The sequence below is a fragment of the Carlito syrichta genome, unplaced genomic scaffold (genome assembly GCF_000164805.1).
Source record: "Carlito syrichta isolate Samal-C Ts95f unplaced genomic scaffold, Tarsius_syrichta-2.0.1 Scaffold314373, whole genome shotgun sequence".
NCBI classification, from domain to species: domain Eukaryota; kingdom Metazoa; phylum Chordata; class Mammalia; order Primates; family Tarsiidae; genus Carlito; species Carlito syrichta.
The window spans coordinates 525,338-542,348 of NW_007258469.1; the positions used below are offsets into that span (position 1 = coordinate 525,338).

General features: G+C 35.3%; 1 protein-coding gene across 1 annotated transcript in view; it reads right to left on the reverse strand.

Annotated features, from left to right (window-relative positions):
* The window catches only part of LOC103274097 (rhotekin-2-like), a 39,393-nt gene that overhangs the window by 14,782 nt on the left and 7,600 nt on the right, over window positions 1–17,011 (reverse strand). Inside the window, exons 3-4 of the mRNA XM_008071567.2 lie at window positions 16,805–17,003; window positions 10,876–11,072 (exon numbers count right to left, since the gene is read on the reverse strand). Of these exons, the coding sequence (XP_008069758.2) occupies window positions 10,876–11,072; window positions 16,805–17,003 (396 nt within the window). The remainder of the gene's footprint in view (window positions 1–10,875; window positions 11,073–16,804; window positions 17,004–17,011) is intronic.

The window sequence follows — 17,011 nt, forward strand, 5'->3', positions numbered from 1 at the left end:
TAAAAGTAGAGAATCAAAACTTTTCAGTTGATAAAAAATACTCATTAACTCACCTCCCCCAAAATACAAAGTAACCAAAACTCTAACAAAATACTCCAGAACGAACTAAAAGCACTTATTACAACTATGAAAGAAACCAGAATCTGAAATCTAAAACCTCAGACTAATATATAACAAATAATAGATATGCAAAGAGAGGAAAAAATGAGAAGAACAAGAAAAAAAAACTAGAAAAAATATATTATTTCTGAAATAAACATTGAAATATTTAATGCCCAACAATGAACAGAGACATGAAAGTACACTAAAGGATATAGTGAATGACAATGACAAGAACCAAAAGAATAAAAAATTGAAATGAAGAGTTTAAACAGATCAGAAAGTGACAGACATAGAAGACTGTAAAGACAATCCAACTTATGTAAAATTAGAGTCCTAAATAAGAAAAACAAAATAATGAAATAGAATCAAAACTTTCTTCTATAATTTAAAACAACTTTCTGAAAAAGACTGAATCTACATATGAAAAAGGCCCTAAATGAGCCATATAGTCAGGCTTACACATATCAGAGTAAAATAATCAGATTTAAAGAAAACTACTTTTGTCAGGCTTGGTGGCTCAGCCTGTGATCCCGCGCCTTTGGGAGGCTGAGGTGAGTGGATCGCCTGAGCCCGCGGGTTCGAGACCCACCTGGGCAACTTGGCAAGACCTCATCTCTACAATAAATCAAAAAAAAATTAGCCGGGCGTGGTATCGTGCGCCTGTAGTTCCAGCTACTTGAAAGGCTGAGCGGAAGGATCGCCGGAGCCCAGCATGTGAAGGCTGCGGTGGCCGGGAGTGGCCACTGCCCTCCAGCCTGGGCGACAGAGTGAGACTCCCACTCAAAAAAAAAAACAAAACTACTTTCAGTCTCCAGGCAAAAAGATCAACTCACTCACAAAAAAGAAAAGAAAATTAAAGATTAGACTTCTCAACAACAAGACAACAATGACACAAACAAGACAACACTGAAGCAAACTCTTCACAAAACTCAAAGAAAAGCTGGGCATGGTGGTTCACGCCTAAATCCCAGCATTTTGGGAGGCAGAGGCAAGAGGATTGTTTGGACTCAGGGGTTCGAGACCAGCCTGGGCAACCAGGTGAGACCTCATCTCTAAAATAAATAAGCAAGCTGGGCATGGTGTCCTGTGCCTGTGGCTTCAGCTACTTGGATGGCGAGGTGGAAGATCACCTGAGTCCAGCAGGTTGAGGCTCTGGTGGCTGTGAGTGTGCCACCAGTCTGGGCAACAGAGTGAGACTCCAACTCAAAAAAAAAGAAGATAAATAAACTCAAAGAGAGAAAGTATTGGCTAAAGATTTATAACTAGTCAAGTTTCCCTATAAGAAGCAATACTAAAGAAAAACACTTAAAACATGTAAGAACATAAAGAAAATGTACCATGTTGAGGAATTTACTAACTGATGAGCTTCTTCAAAAGAGATGATCTCGGAAAATACAAAAAAGAACAAGTAGTAAACATTATACATACATAATTGCAGCAAGACTAAAACTATGCTGGAGATATGAATATAAGATTAGTATGTAAATATTATCCACTCCAACAAAGAAGAAATAACACAACTAGGAAAAAAAGCAGAGAAGGGAGAAATGAGGAAACAGAATAAGTTCATTAATCTCAACATAGATAATAAGTGGAAACAAAATGATACCTCTTAAAGCAGAAAAACAAAACAATAGAAGCCAAAGTAAGAAAAAAAAGAAAAAAAAAATAAGTTATAGTCATCGGAAAAAATATAGTTATCAGAATATAAAGTTTATAAATATAAATTTATAGTAACTATTATTACTTATAAAAATCTTCAAAAATTAAAAAGAAAATAGAACACATAGAAAAAGAATAATTATAATACATATAGTTAACATATTATGACAGTGGCTGAAATCAAATATATCAGTTATATTAGTAAATATAAATGGATTTCATTCGTCCATTAAAAGAATTTTCAGATTGGTTCATAATGTAAAACTCAACTCTAGGATGAATTTAAAAAAACACACTTCCAAAGGCAATACAGAAAGGCTAAAAATAAAGAGATGGGCAAAGATGTATTAAACAAATGCAAATAAGAAAACAAGGAATGTGATCTTGTTATCTAGCAAGGTAGAATTAAGGTCCAAAAACACCACCTGAGACAACAGTAAAAAAATGACATTTATGCTAAGTCTGCAACTGACAATAAATATATCAGATGTACCTAATGTACCAAATGTTACACAGCATCTTCATAAAGCAGAAAGCACAGCAGATAAAAGATAAGGAGGACAGCAAAACCTTAATAAAAAAACCTTAACCTATGTTTTAGTATAAGGCAGTTCCAGTGATTTAAAATAAGTAAAGTGGGCACAGTGGCTCACACCTATAATTCCAGCACTTTGGGAGATGGAGACAAGAGGACTGCTTGAGCCCAAGGGTTTGAGACTAGCACAGGCAACTTGGCGAGACCTTGGTCTCAATCATAAATTAAAAAACTAGCTGGGCTTGGTGATATGCACTTGTAGTTTATAGTTCTAGCTACTTGTAAGGCTGAGGTGGAAGGATTGCCTGAGTCCGGATGGCAGTCCTTGTGATCGTGAGATTGTACTCCAACCTGGTTGATAGAGTGAGACTGACTCAAAAAAAAAAAGTAAGGCTATAGAAGTCCTTAAACACAGTCACTAACAAAGATATTTTGAAGACATGTGGCAAACTTTATGCCTAAAAAATAAAAAGAAATATAATCTCAAAAGCCAAGGGAACAGTCATGAAAATGGACCACATTAAATTTTTTTTTAAAACCTCAAGATAATCCACAAAGTAGAATAAAGTTTACTTGATCAAGGTGCAACTAAACGAATTCCTCTTTTGGTCAGGGCAGAGTAGATCATATTAGAGAAATTCTCTCATACACACAAAAATAATAGAAAACCTATTTAAAAACAACTACCTGAAGTTAACAAATGAACAAAAGTAAGCAGAAATTAGAAGAGTCAACATTTGAAAAAGGGATATAGTGGAATACTACTTATCAGTAAAAAGAAAACAATAACTGATATATGGTATAACATGATGATTCTCAAAAGTACTATACTGAAAGAAAGAGGCTTCTATTGTACAATTCAATTTATACTAAGTTCTAGAACGGGCAAAATCAAATTACGGTGAAAAAAATCAGAACAGTGATTACTTCTTAAGTTAGGAAGATAGTCAAGGACTAATTGGGGACTGGGAAAGAAATGATATATTAAAAAAAAATAATTCAAAGAAAAAAAGGTAAACAGAAACAGAAAAAAGTTAACCTGTTTATGAAACTAACATAACCATAGAGAAAATAAGAGAATATTTCAAGTAATTTTTGAATACTCTGCTCTATATCCAAAGGGATATATGCATGTATGCATGTAACACACAGAAAAAACCTGCAAAGAACTTATTTTGAATTACATCATAAAAAATAAGATGAATTGATGGATGGATAGGAAGGTAAATATAGGATAAAGCAATTTAGCAAAATGTTAACTGTAGAACTAAAATAGGTCTTCATTGTAAAATTTTTTCAGCTTTTCTATGTGCTAGAAAATGTTCATAATAATATCTGCATGTTAAAAAAAAACTGCAAAGAAATCTTGAACTTGCCTAGGTAGGCTTACTGTATTGGTACTATAATTAGGAAACTATTTTACATAATCACAGTATACAAAATAAGGAAATATATTACTGTTATTGGGAATTAAGATTTTCAGTATAAAAGAGATACAAATCCAAAATAATTCAAGAAAACAAAAACCTATATTTATATAAACTCATGATTTTTTGGTCTCTTTTTTTAACTAAGTCCTTTGAAAAGGCCTAGAAGTAGTGATACCCCAGCAACAATGAGCACACCTAATGCCTGTATCATGGTTTCAAAATACCATTCACTATTAAAGGGAACTAGCACTCAGAGAAATGGTTGCAGGAAAAATACAAGGTAAGCCAAAGAAATTCATAAAGACTAATAGAGGCAATGTCAAAAGAACAAAGAAATCAGTTTAAAGGAGCTCCCTCTGGACAAATTCAGGACAATTTGACTCCCAGAAAGATTAATGACTATGAATGATAATAAAACACTGAATAAAAATCCATGAATGAATGAAGAGAAAAAAGAGAAGAATGCTCTTTTTATGACAGGATATCGCCAATATATGTAGAAAAAATAAGAGAATTAGATAATCACTGTTTTGCAAACCCCATTACAGCAACTAATCTAGGCAAGGATCACAAATAAATGACAAAATCATTAAGATAAAGTTCATTAAATAACAATATTCACCTCTTCCAATAACCCACAGCTTACTTACGAACTGCAAAGGAAAACCATTCTCCCTAAAGGAGAAAGCTAGCAGCTGCCATATTAATCAAGAGTTCAAACTCATCATCACTCAACAGTGGTAAAAAAACAGATATCATATTACATCAATTGGAAGCATCTACATACCCAGCCTCCCCTAGAAAAATTCTTGCAAACAATGTTTAACCTGAGTCTGATCAAGCCTTTAGACACAACTTCTAGCTACAACAAAAAACAGAAAATATGAGAAAAGATCCACTAACACCTTAAGAAAACAACAGGCAAATGCAGTAGGCATAATTTTTTTAAAGTTTTTTTTTTTTTTTAAGCCTAGACTCTACAAAATATTGAGTACTTTTGTAAAAGGTAGAGTGAGTAGAAGAAACTAAAGAGATAAAACCAAAAGTAGTGCATAAATCTTGCTCCAGTTCTGGTTGGGGAACTTTTTACCACTGGGTAAAATTCAATATGATCCGAATATTTTATGATGATGATTGATTATAAATTTTATACATTATAATCATTTTTGATTATGTAGAAGACTGTTCTTTTTTTAAAAAGATACATGCCAAACTCTTGAGGTGTACATGCCATGTTGTCTGAAACTTCTTTTCAATTTGCTCAACAGAGAAGAAAACTGTGTGTGTATGTGTTGTAGAAAATGAGGGTGAATGAATGAACATATATGGCAAACTGTCAACTGATCGATCTAGGTAGAGAATATACATGATATTCATTGTACTATTCTTATAATTTTTTATATATAAAAAATTTCATAAGTTGGTTAAGAAAAACAAAGCAGAGTATATGACAATCTGCAACATGATGAACACAGAGGCCTAAGCCAATAAAAGACAGTAAGAACCTAAGAACATGGAAGAAAGTAGTGACAAAAAAAAGAGTAACTTATATACTTAATTATTATTAAATTCTAAACCTTATTTGCTTGCCATACACATTGAGCAGATATGGGGCAAAACTTTACTTGTGAAGCATATGTCAAATTGTTCTCAAGTACACAGCACTGTTAGGTGTTCTGAGGGATACAAAGGAGAAAGAGGAAGAGATCAAACACTGAGTTGCCTCAGCTATGAGTTACCTCGAAACTCCAGGCACTAAATCCTCATGATAATCCTATGAAGTGAGTGGTGATATTTCACTCTATTTCACTGATAACAAGTAAGAATCAGACTTTGTCCCTGTTTCAAAAAGTCTGTAATTTAATTAAAAAATGTTTATAGCTTTTTAAGAATGAAGTACATTACAATGAGATTACCACAATTCAGATGCTACTAAACCTAAGATGAGACAAATAACCATTTTTTGAGTACTTACTTCCTTTATAAAGGAAGAAACAATTATTTTCTGAATAGAATATTACAGAAGCTTTGGTGACGTAGGTATGGTGTCACAGAACAAAGGGGGTTTTTATTAAGTGGACATGAAAGAAAGGGTACTTCAGTATGAGCTTAGGTACTAGAGATGAGAAAATTCAAAGTGTTTTTTGTTGGATATATGTTTCAAGGTGGACAGGTCTATGCAAACCAACCAGTCAGAAAGAGCTGAGAGGCCAGAGAAAAAGGCTGACATATCCAGTTTCCTAGAAACATTTAATAGGGACTTACCAATAGAAACCATGTCTGTGTCTCTGACGGCAGTGGGAGACAAGATGGTGGATCCTTGCACCATTACTTCCCAGACCCAGCGTTTACTATATACCATAGGGAAAGGGCGATTCAGAAGGTATGTGTAGGACAGTATCAAGGTTATTTTGACCCGAGGGTAAGATTTACAGTAAGCTCTTAAACAAGGTACAATAGACAGACAGAGTAGTCTGGGATGAGACCACAAAGATCCCGGAATGCCTATCTAAAGAATTTTAGTAAATGGAAACCATTAGCAGTTTTTTGAGAAGGGGACTGATATAAGCAGTCTTTTAGATATATCTGGCTATAGCATGAAGAAAAAAGGTCAGAAAATAATCTAGTTTACTAGTCAAAAGACTATTAAAACAAGTCATGCTATTATCTACACTGAGATAGTAAGCAAATCTGTGCCCCTCACGCTATCTGCTGTCTACCCAAACTGAGAAGACTTTTACATCCTATGTATTTGGATCATCCCAGCTCTACTGTGGATTGTACACATGCCTGCAAATTGTTTACTTATTGAGGCTTAAGGAATAGGTAGTGTACTAAAGAGTGTTTCATACTTAAACACAATTTAGAACTAAGTTTTATTATATTATTAGAACATTATGATAATGGAACATTTAACCAGTTGCCACTAGTCTCAGAAGGATTATGTGGTTTAAAAAAAAAAAAAACAAATGAGATCATTATTTCTCAACTGGAGTTCCTCATCTAAAGAACAGAGTGACTACTCAATTTTTCCAAGGGCTGTACAAAACTAACACTATTCTAGGATACAGAAGTTAGGTAGATACCTGCAATAGATATTTCGGGGCATAATTTGGGGCTTTTTTCCTGGAATCCCAGTTTTTTGTTTTGTTTTGTTTTTTGAGTTGGAGTCTCATTCGGTCGCCCAGACTGGAGTGCAGTGGCCGCTCCCGGCCACCACAGCCTCGACCTGCTGGGCTCCAGCGATCCTTCCACCTCAGTCTTCCAAGTAGCCTGAATTACAGGCACGTGCTACCACGCCCGGCTGATTTTTGATTTATTGTAGAGATGAGGTCTCGCTGCCCAGGCGGGTCTCGAACCCGCGGGCTAAGGCAATCCACTCACTTCAGCCTCCCAAAGGCTCGGGATTACAGGCTGAGCCACAGAGCCCGGCTTGGAATCCCAGTTTTAAAAGACTTTAAAATGAAGTAAGATTATTTGCTTTAATAAATTCATCAGATTGAGAAATAACTAAAAACTTTTTGTAGAATGACTATTTATGTATAGAGAGCACCTTGAGTGAAGAAAACCTATTAGAAAAGTCCTAAAGAAATGCCTACACTGGTTTTGATTCTCACTTCTCCAATCAAGTTATTTCATTATTAGATCATTTCTACGTCTGCCTATTCTTAAATATTTTCCCTAACACTTGGTTATTTCAATTATTTTCTCTCACCACCCTTTTAAAACTCTGCTGTCAGATAACCTTCCCAAAACACTCATTTTATCACATATCTTGCTTAAAATAAAATGACAAATAGTAATAAGTGGATAAAAGCAAATAAAAATAAAGTCCTATAGTAGTTCACCATGGCAGCTTGGGGTAGTAGAAAGTACAGGGGCTTTTTGGGATAAAAGAGGTATATGGGTTTATAAGTCACCTGGATTCATGAGCTAGTCACATAGGCACTGCCTGTCCTTGAAAGAGTTATCTAATATTTCTAAGTCCCTGTTTCCAAGTCTTTAATAAAGAGCTTTATATCTTTCTTAGTTTTTAATGTGATATTTGTGAACATCTTGGGACAATATCTGGCACCTGGATAGGCTGTCAGATAATAACAAAGAACTTTTCAGCATTTTAGGGTTTCTTGACTCTTGCTTCCCTCTTCCTTTCCATTTTGGGCTTGATCTTCAGCCTTAACCAAATATATCTCTTCACTGCTCTTAAATAATTCATGCTCATCTTTCACCTTAAGCTTTTATTTTGCTATTTGTTTTTCTTAGAATGTTGCTGTCCTCCTACTCACCTACCCGAACTCTATCCATTCTTCATGATCTAAATCCAGACCCAATTCTTCGTAGATCTTCCTCAAATCTACCATTTCACACTGATTTAATTCTAGCTTATCTATATTAATACTTTGACACTTTATCATAAAATTTTGGAGAAAGTGGACTAGTGTTCTCATTCAAAACAGACCATTTTCTACCTTTAAAACTAACCAAACTAAGGGATAGACAGCTGAGTCTCCAAAGGCAAAATATTTGCTGAATATACATATATTCTCATATTATGACAAATTCTGTTTTTTAACATAAGACACCCCAGCACAGTGCTTAATAAATGTTCTGCAAGTAGTATTCAGTAAATGTTTAATTAACTAATCAAATGGCATAATTTACATGACTTGCTTCAATGAACTAAAAAAACTGTCATAAGATTCATTAATCTTCAAATCATTTTATCTAATAAGCAAGCAATGTCATTTCCAGTTATATTTGATCAGTAACTTCAGGTTATATCTGTATATAAATATAAAGTAGTAAACAAAAAAAAAATCAGAACATTCAAAAATGTTTAAATATCAGAAATAATTCAATACTTAAGGGAAACAATATTTTTATATGAATGACAAACAAATACAAATGTGTATACACAGCAACAAAGATATTTTTGTCTATCAAAAATAATCAGTAAATCATATACATTTTCAATTAATAGTTTCAGGTAATTTTTCCCCATCTTTTCTATGGAAATCCAAAAGACATTAGGCAATAATATTTTTATAACTCAGTAACTTCAGAAAAGTCATAATGATGAATTAAGAAAATGGCCAATTCACAATTCATTACAAATATTTAAAGAGCATCAGATACAGAGGCAGATATAGGTCTCGGGATAACAGTCCAGATATTGTGAGAAATGACATCATATTGAATGCTTAGTCCTAAACTTCTAAAATCAGTGTTTCTCAAGCTTTTCCAATGAAATAGTTCCTCTTGACAAAACATCCTTAGAAAGACTGAGAAGGAATATATATTCCTAGGAGTAAGAAAGCATAACCTAAAAATACTCCATAATTCTAAACTTCGCATGTGTAATCTTAAAAACTCATGTTCTAAGAAGACATGCCATATTTGTTCTATGGCTTTGCATATTTCCTGACACATAATCATGTACTCTCAGTGATACATGTAACCAACCTCATCAATATTTTACTTTTTATAGAAATCTCCTACTCTGGCCTGTTTTTACCTTCCTTTCAATATTTTTTTTTTTTTGAGTTGGAGTCTCACTCGGTCGCCCAGACTGTAGTGAAGAATTTAATGGAACTACGCTATGGCCAACCCAACAACCATTATTATCTAAAAAGAAACTTCACTTGTGTCAGAGTTGTAAGACTAATCAAGAATGGGGAATGTAAAACTATTTAAATTTTAAAAAGACACCAAAATCTAGCCATTAATGTGAGCTAGGTCCAAGTAAGATTTTAGCATTGTAGATGGGACAGGATATAAATTTCATACATAAATTCGCTTCCATTCATAAGGTTTTATCTTTATAATTTTGCTGTCCACTCACTTCAATACTTAAGTTTCCAATACACTTAGCTAATTCCTATTTATTAGCACACCTCTAAGCAACTAATTTTTTTACTCTAATTTTATTTTATTTAAGATGTGAGTACAATTCAAGATTAAGTACAATTCAGGAAATAATTCAATACTTAAGGGAAACAATATTTTTATATGAATGATGAACAAATATAAATGTGTATATGCAGCAACAAAGATATTTTTGTCTATCAAAAATAATCAGTAAATCATATACATTTTCAATTAACAGTTTCAGGTAATTTTTCCCCATCTTTTCTATGGAAGCCCAATAGACATTAGGTAGACAAGTAATTATTGTACAGATAAAAACTGGGTCTTCCATTGGTCTCCACTTCACCTGGTTTAAGAATAGAAAATGCATGAGACACCCTTACGGAAAATGGAACCGGCAACCAATTCCTGATCAAAACCCCAAGAGCCCATGCCATAAGAGATAAAACAGACAAGTGGGACGTCATCAAACTGAAAGGCTTCTGCAAAGCAAAAGAAATCATCAAAAGAGCAGGGAGACAGCCCACAGAATGAGAAAAAATATTTGCCAACTGTGTATCTGACAAAGGTCTAACAACTAGTATCTACAAGAAACTCAAAAAATAAGCAGTCCTATTAAAAAGTGGGCAAAAGATATGAACAGACACTTCTCAAAAGAAGACATATGAGCAGCCCACAGATACATGAAAAAATGCTCAGCCAGAAATGCAAATCAAAACCACAATGAGATTCCACCTAACTCCAGACAGGATGGCCATCAACAACAACTCAAAAAACAACAGATGCTGGCAAGAATGTGGAGAAAAGGGAGTGCTTCTACACTGCTTGTGGGAGCGTAAACCAGTACAACATCTGTGGGAAAAAGTGCGGTGCTTCCTAAAAGATCTAAAAATCTGCCTTCCATATGACTCAGCAATTCCCCTTCTGGGAATATACCCAGAAGAACTCAAATCATTTTTTTACTCCGTATTTCTATATACTCAACTATCAGTCCTTGTTCTTTGTTCCTAAAATACTCCCTCAGAGCTTGCTTCTGAACCATTTTCATTTTATAATCACATACTGAACATAATAAAAAATGCCCAATAAAAGCTACTGCCTAATATTAAGTTCCCTCTAAGCTCTACTGTCAAAATGTCTTTGATGTCAGTTGCTACTTCAGTGTCTTTTTTAAAAAGGTTTAGTGATCTGACATCTGTACTTAAGTTTAAAATATACTGTGTTTTTAATTCAAATATTTAAGTGTATTAAAAGCCACGGGTATACTATGTTACTAACCAACTTCCAGTTTGATTTGCAATCTGCTTTTCTAATTTCTGTAGCTCCGATGTATAAGTCATTATTCGAGCATTGCACACCATGAGATTCTTAACTGCATGTAAAACCTGGTCTTTTTGAGTGCTCAGAGAAAGGAGTTTCCATATTCCTTCTCGCATTCGAATTTCCAAGTCTATTTTTTCTTGAATGGTGCAGTCCTAAAAAAAAAGAAAGAGACAGAAAAGCATTTTTTAAATATATCAGAAATCCAAAATTATAACATTTATGTTTACCCCTAATAGGTGGAAAATGTGCTAAATATCATTATAATTGCATGATATATTCGGAAACTAAGTTTTAATATATAATAGTATTAAAATATATAGCTATTTAAAAATGTTCTTTGCAAAATCTTAATTTCTTACTTTATTAGGAAGTCTTTTACAATCTACTGGATAAACAGAACAGGAACAATGGTGAGAAACATTACATGTTCTTACCATACTAGATTTAATTGTATCCCCTCAAAATTCATGCCCATCCAGAACCTCAGAATGTAACCTTAGTAGAATATAAGGTTTTGCAGATATAATTAGGTAAGATGAGGACACACTGGTTTAGAGTGGGCCCTAAAGGACTGGTATCCTTAAAGGAAGGTCATGTAAAGACAGAGACACAGAGAAAATGACATGTGAAGACAGAGAGATTAGAAGGATGAGTATATGAGCCCCAAAATACCAAGGATTGATGGCAATAACCAGAAGCTGAAAAGGCAAGGAAGAATTCTTCCCTAGGGGCTTCCAAGCAGCATGGCCCTGTCAACCTTGATCTCAGACACTTGGGCTTCACAACTGTGAGAGAATAAATTTCTGTTGTTTTAAGAACCTTAACAAATGTTGCCATTTGTTATTACAGCCTTAGAAGACACAGTAACTAATGTGAACAATATACCACAGATGTTATTATGGAAGTTGTATTATGGGACGGCAAGATGTGTTCAAGGATATTGAATTACCCAAGGAAAAGCTTTCAGAAAGAGCAGATGTTGAGTAAAGGAACCAAGGTTTAGCAACAAGGAGGTAACAGCCTATTTGCCATGGTAAAGCAATGTAAAGAAAACCTCAGAAGCACTAGAGTGAAAACACAATACTTAGAAAATGTCAAGCATTAGCTATCTGGAACAGAGATTCAGAATACATTTCTGAACATATCATTTATTTTAGTTTTAAGATTCACCATGAAACCACTGAATATTTTAGGTCTGAAAGTCTTCTATTCATACAGTGATCGTGTAATAGTTTGATACTACATATGTTTCATATGCAACATTAAGATTCTACAAATTGAATGTACAGTTCTGATTTAATTTACAATGACTGTAAATAACTGTAAAACATTTAAAATCATAAATTATAGTTAAGGTATCATTTAAATTATACTTTAACTACAATTTACCTTCTAAGTGGATCAAAATATAAATTTAAAAATGTGAATGAAATCTAATAACAAAACTTCTAGCTATTAAAAGGAACAATCTGTTCAAAAAGAAAAGAAGATAAAGTTAGAGCTAAGAGTCTTTAAAGGTTACCCAAAAAGAGAAACTGCAGTAGATGATTTAACCTGACTATCTAAATCAATCAGCTATACTATTCACACACAGAAAACAGATCTGTTTAATTACCTTCTGTAATTACATGTAATCACCACATAAAAATCTTCTCTTATAGTGCTGGAACTGAAAACTGGTGTACTATATAAATGTAGTCAATTGTTGGTTTTCCTTCTTTACACATGCCTGAATTTCAACAACTCCATTTCATCTTTTCATGACTTGTCAGTCTCAAATTAAATTCTTCTTTAATGTAATTAGCAATTAATTATAAGAATTATATATGTGACCCATATGTCTGTAGAAATAAACTCTGGAATACTGGTTAGTATTGGAGAGTGCACATAGGGATTAACTCAAAACTGGAATGAATGGCTTTACCCCACAGCTCAAATATAAACAAATACCACCTGGTGCCACTAAATTCAATTTTGCTTTTTAAATGCTGCAATGAGGCAACCAGTTGAACTAGCACAATGGTTCTCAAAGCTGGCAGCACATTAGAATCATCTGAGACAGAGAGGAAGGGCCTTAAAAAAGGATCTAAACCTGTGACCTACTCCAAACCAATGAGGCTCTCTGGAGGTGGGACCTCAGCATTTTGTTAAAGTTTCTCAGGTGAATCTATGAGCAGGCAGAGTAGAGAAGCACTGCTGGGCTGTGAAATTCCACAGCAATCTTGGAAGTTGCAATAACCTTAAGGCACCAGCAGGTGGCCACAGACCCATTGAGGAATCAGTTTTGGCCTCAAGGCTTTCCATCCTGTAAACGAAGATTGTCTTCTCTCCATCACTTGTCAATAAAGACTCCATTAAAATTATAGAGGCTTAGGAAATAGTGGAGAAAGAAAAAATAAAGTCGGGGTTTTAAAAAGTCTTATGTTTAAACAGTTTAAGAGATGAAGAAAGATTAAATTAACATTCATTAAGGAAATGAGATATATCTAACAGATATTATTACTATTAGATTTTATACTTTAAACCAGGGGTCAGCAAACAATGACCTGGTTGGCACCTGTTTTTGTCAGTAAAGCTGTACTGGAGCACAGCCACACTGATTCATATTGTCTATGGTATGTAACTTGCAAGTTAAAATGGCAGAGTTGAGCAATTTCAACAAAGACTAAGTGGCCACAAAGATAAAACTATTTACTATCTGGCCCTTACAGAAATAGTTTGCTGACCCCTAACCCAGCCAAATTAACATACATAGTAAACTATGGCCCTACCTTCCTTGCTGAGGCAGTTCTCACACAAATGTGAGTTAAGTAAATCTGGGAGGGCTGATATAAGCAGGGTGAACTGTTAAGTGCAAATGGCTTTGAATGTATTCAAACTTAAAGGCTATTGTTTTAGCCAATGTTGTATTTTCCACACAACTATTTTTAAGTACACATCTACACTTTATATGCAGAGAGCCTCTCTCTGGACAAGCAAAATTAGCTCCAGCCAAGAAAGAACGTATGGAACCAAAGGACTTATCTTTTTTAAATAAGAGTACACACACAGTGCACCTGGGCTAAGAGTTGATGTCTAGTGCTATCCACAGTGAGAACTATGATCATGTAATGAGAGCGCCTACAGAACGTTCAATGGTGATATTTACTAACTTCAAAGAGGAAGAGTAGGGAACTGAAATCACCAGTATTGTTGCCTCAGCCATCATGGCTTGGTCAGGTAGAGTCCAGGCTGATTAGGACCAAGGACAAAAGAAAGTCTCCCTGTATCCATTTCTCTTAGTGTTTAAATGTAAGTCTCCAGGAACAGAATCTTGTAAGTACTTAAAGCCAGGCTGACAAAAATAAACGGACAAGGCTACAAATGAAATTGGAGGACACCTTAAAGGTAGAAATCCAGATTCATTATAAAACAGAAACCTACCTGGTTTTAAGAGCTACCCTGGATAGCTCTTTGCATAAAGGAAGTAAAAAAAAAAAAAAAAAGGCCTTACTGTTGGTATTAGGAACTAATTGAAAAAAAATTGAAGCTGAGCTCAAACTGAAGTTGAGCTCCTGGTAAGATAACTGCAGTAATGAAGACAGAAACTATCATTCACCTAATGGATGTAGTTAAGTCACGTTTGGTAAAGAGACCAAGGTGAAGATAAAGACAGCATATATAGTATGACCTAGTTTTCAAAAAAAAAAAATTGTATGTCATTTGAGAATTGTTTATGTAAAGAAAAAGTCTGGAAATTGTTAATAGTAGCCATTCTGGCAAATGGAATTAGAGTGATAATTCTTAAATTCATGTTTCTGTATATGTTGACTTTTCTGCAATAAGATAATGCCCAAACTACTCAGATGAATACGACAAAGGATAACAACAACAGTCATCTCTCACGCACACCCTGAGTGCTAGGTGCTGTGCTAAGTACTTTGCAGAATTTCTCAAATTCTGACAACATTCTGGGATAGGCAGTATATCCACTCTACAACTGTGGAACTGAGACTTGAAGAGAGAGATAACTTATTCAAGGTTGCACAAGAAGTAAAGTTGGATTTGACATGAATTTAACTCCAAAGCCAATTGCTGTGCTGTGAGGAGTCACAGATGACTCCAAGATTTCAGTAGAAATGATTGACTAGTGTGTGATCACCTCAAAAGCTTTGCTCTTATCTCTATTAGAACAGCTTCATTTATATCAAATGAAATACACCAAATAAAAATTCAGTATTAGTCAACTATAACAGTCTTTCACTGACCCTCAATACTCCTATTAACTTGAAACCCATTACTATTTTGTGATTTTTCTCCAAGATCCAAACAAAAGAAGTAATTCGACATTTCAAGTATTTTGATTTTGTTCTGCCTAGGAAATTGTTAAGTGCTGTACCCTCCTACATGTTAATAACACAGCCCTTATGTATTTTCATTCATGCAGCTAAACTTCTTTCATAACTTTACCTCTTCTGTTCCTAAATATTCCTAAATATTACTGCAGCATACACTTCAATATAAATACACTTGTATGGCTATAACAACACCTATATGATATATGCAAGAACCTCCATAGATTGCCAATTCACTATAAATGAATAATTTTAACAATCAGGACAGCCAAAGTACATAACAGGATAAGACAAAAAAAGAATACATCAAAAGCTTTGAGTTGGTTGTGGTGGTTCTCACCTCTTATCCCAGCACTTTGTGAGGTCAATGTGGGAGAATCACTTGAATTCCCACTAGGAATTCAAGACTAGCCTGGGCAACATAGCAAGACCTTGTGTTTCTAAAAAAAAATATTTAGCTGGGAGTGGTGGCATGTGCCCATGAGTCTGTAGACTCTGCTACTGGGGAGGTTGAAGCAGGAGTACTGCTTGTGTCCAGGAGTTCCAGGTTGTAGTGAGCTGTGATCCTATCACTGTACTCCAGTCTGTAACAGAGTGAGACCAGACTTGGGGGTAGGGGTGGGGGGAGCCTATGAAATTTTTGAAAACAGCATGAAAAGTAGTGATAAAGATACTGGACTTCGTTTGCATAATGAATCTTAACGTCTTGCTTAATTTTTCATAGTATTATTGAAGACTTCCTAACAATTTTATATCTACTGAGGAAATTTCAGATTTCTAAACAAAGATATTGACATCAGGTGGCTCCATGCGAAACAAATACTCTACCAACTCTGACTTTATACTTTAAGTATTGGTAAAAAGAAGATAGTAAAAATGGAAGTGAAGATTCAGCTTCATTAAAGGCAGTTTTCTTTTAAGACCCTAAAGTCATGGCTAAGAGTGAAAAGTGAAACATTTTAATAACCGATGTTGCCAAGAAATAGTGTTGGTGTCTGATAAGTTAAAAAGGTTCTTTTCTTTTTTCTTTTTTTACAATGCAACAAAAACCTTTATTAACATTTTGAACAGGCTCAGCTATTAATGAAAGTGGTAATTTCTAAACTTAAACTGGGACAAATGGCTATAGCGCAGAGTAATGCCATCACTGGGCACCGTGAACACAAGACTGAAGAATTAACAGCCACCGCTCAGACGGAGGACCAGGAGCAGGGTTGACACTTTCTGGATGTTGTAATCAGAAAAAGTGCGGTCAGGAGGCATCCCCCCTGACCAGCAGAGGCTCATCTTCGCAGGCAAGCGGTAAAAAGGTTTCTAACACATTTTTTACACGGCTCAAAAGCAAACATCAAACTTCTAACCAACTATTTCTAACTATTTGGGAGAGAATCCACTATCAAACCGCCAACTTCTTCAGAGGCTGCAGCTTGCCTCTCCACCCCGCCTCCCCCAACCGTTTATGTGGTGTGTAGACTTCGCTCCCGTCCTCCCCTGGCCTCGCTGGGTTTCCTGGAAACCCAGGTCTCCCCTTTTGCCCCTGCACCTCCTACACCTGCACCAAGCAGGCGTCGGAACTGGGGAGGGCGGCGCACAGGTGCGCCCGCAAACGCGCGACGGAGCTCCGGCCTCGCTTTCCCGTCCCGAGCCTGCGCCCCCCGGCCGAGAAATCCGGAGCGCAGACGTCCCAGCCCTTTAGATCCCCGGGAGGCGGTCTCCCGGCCCCTTCCTTTGTCTCTGGCCGTGGCTGGACTGGAGAC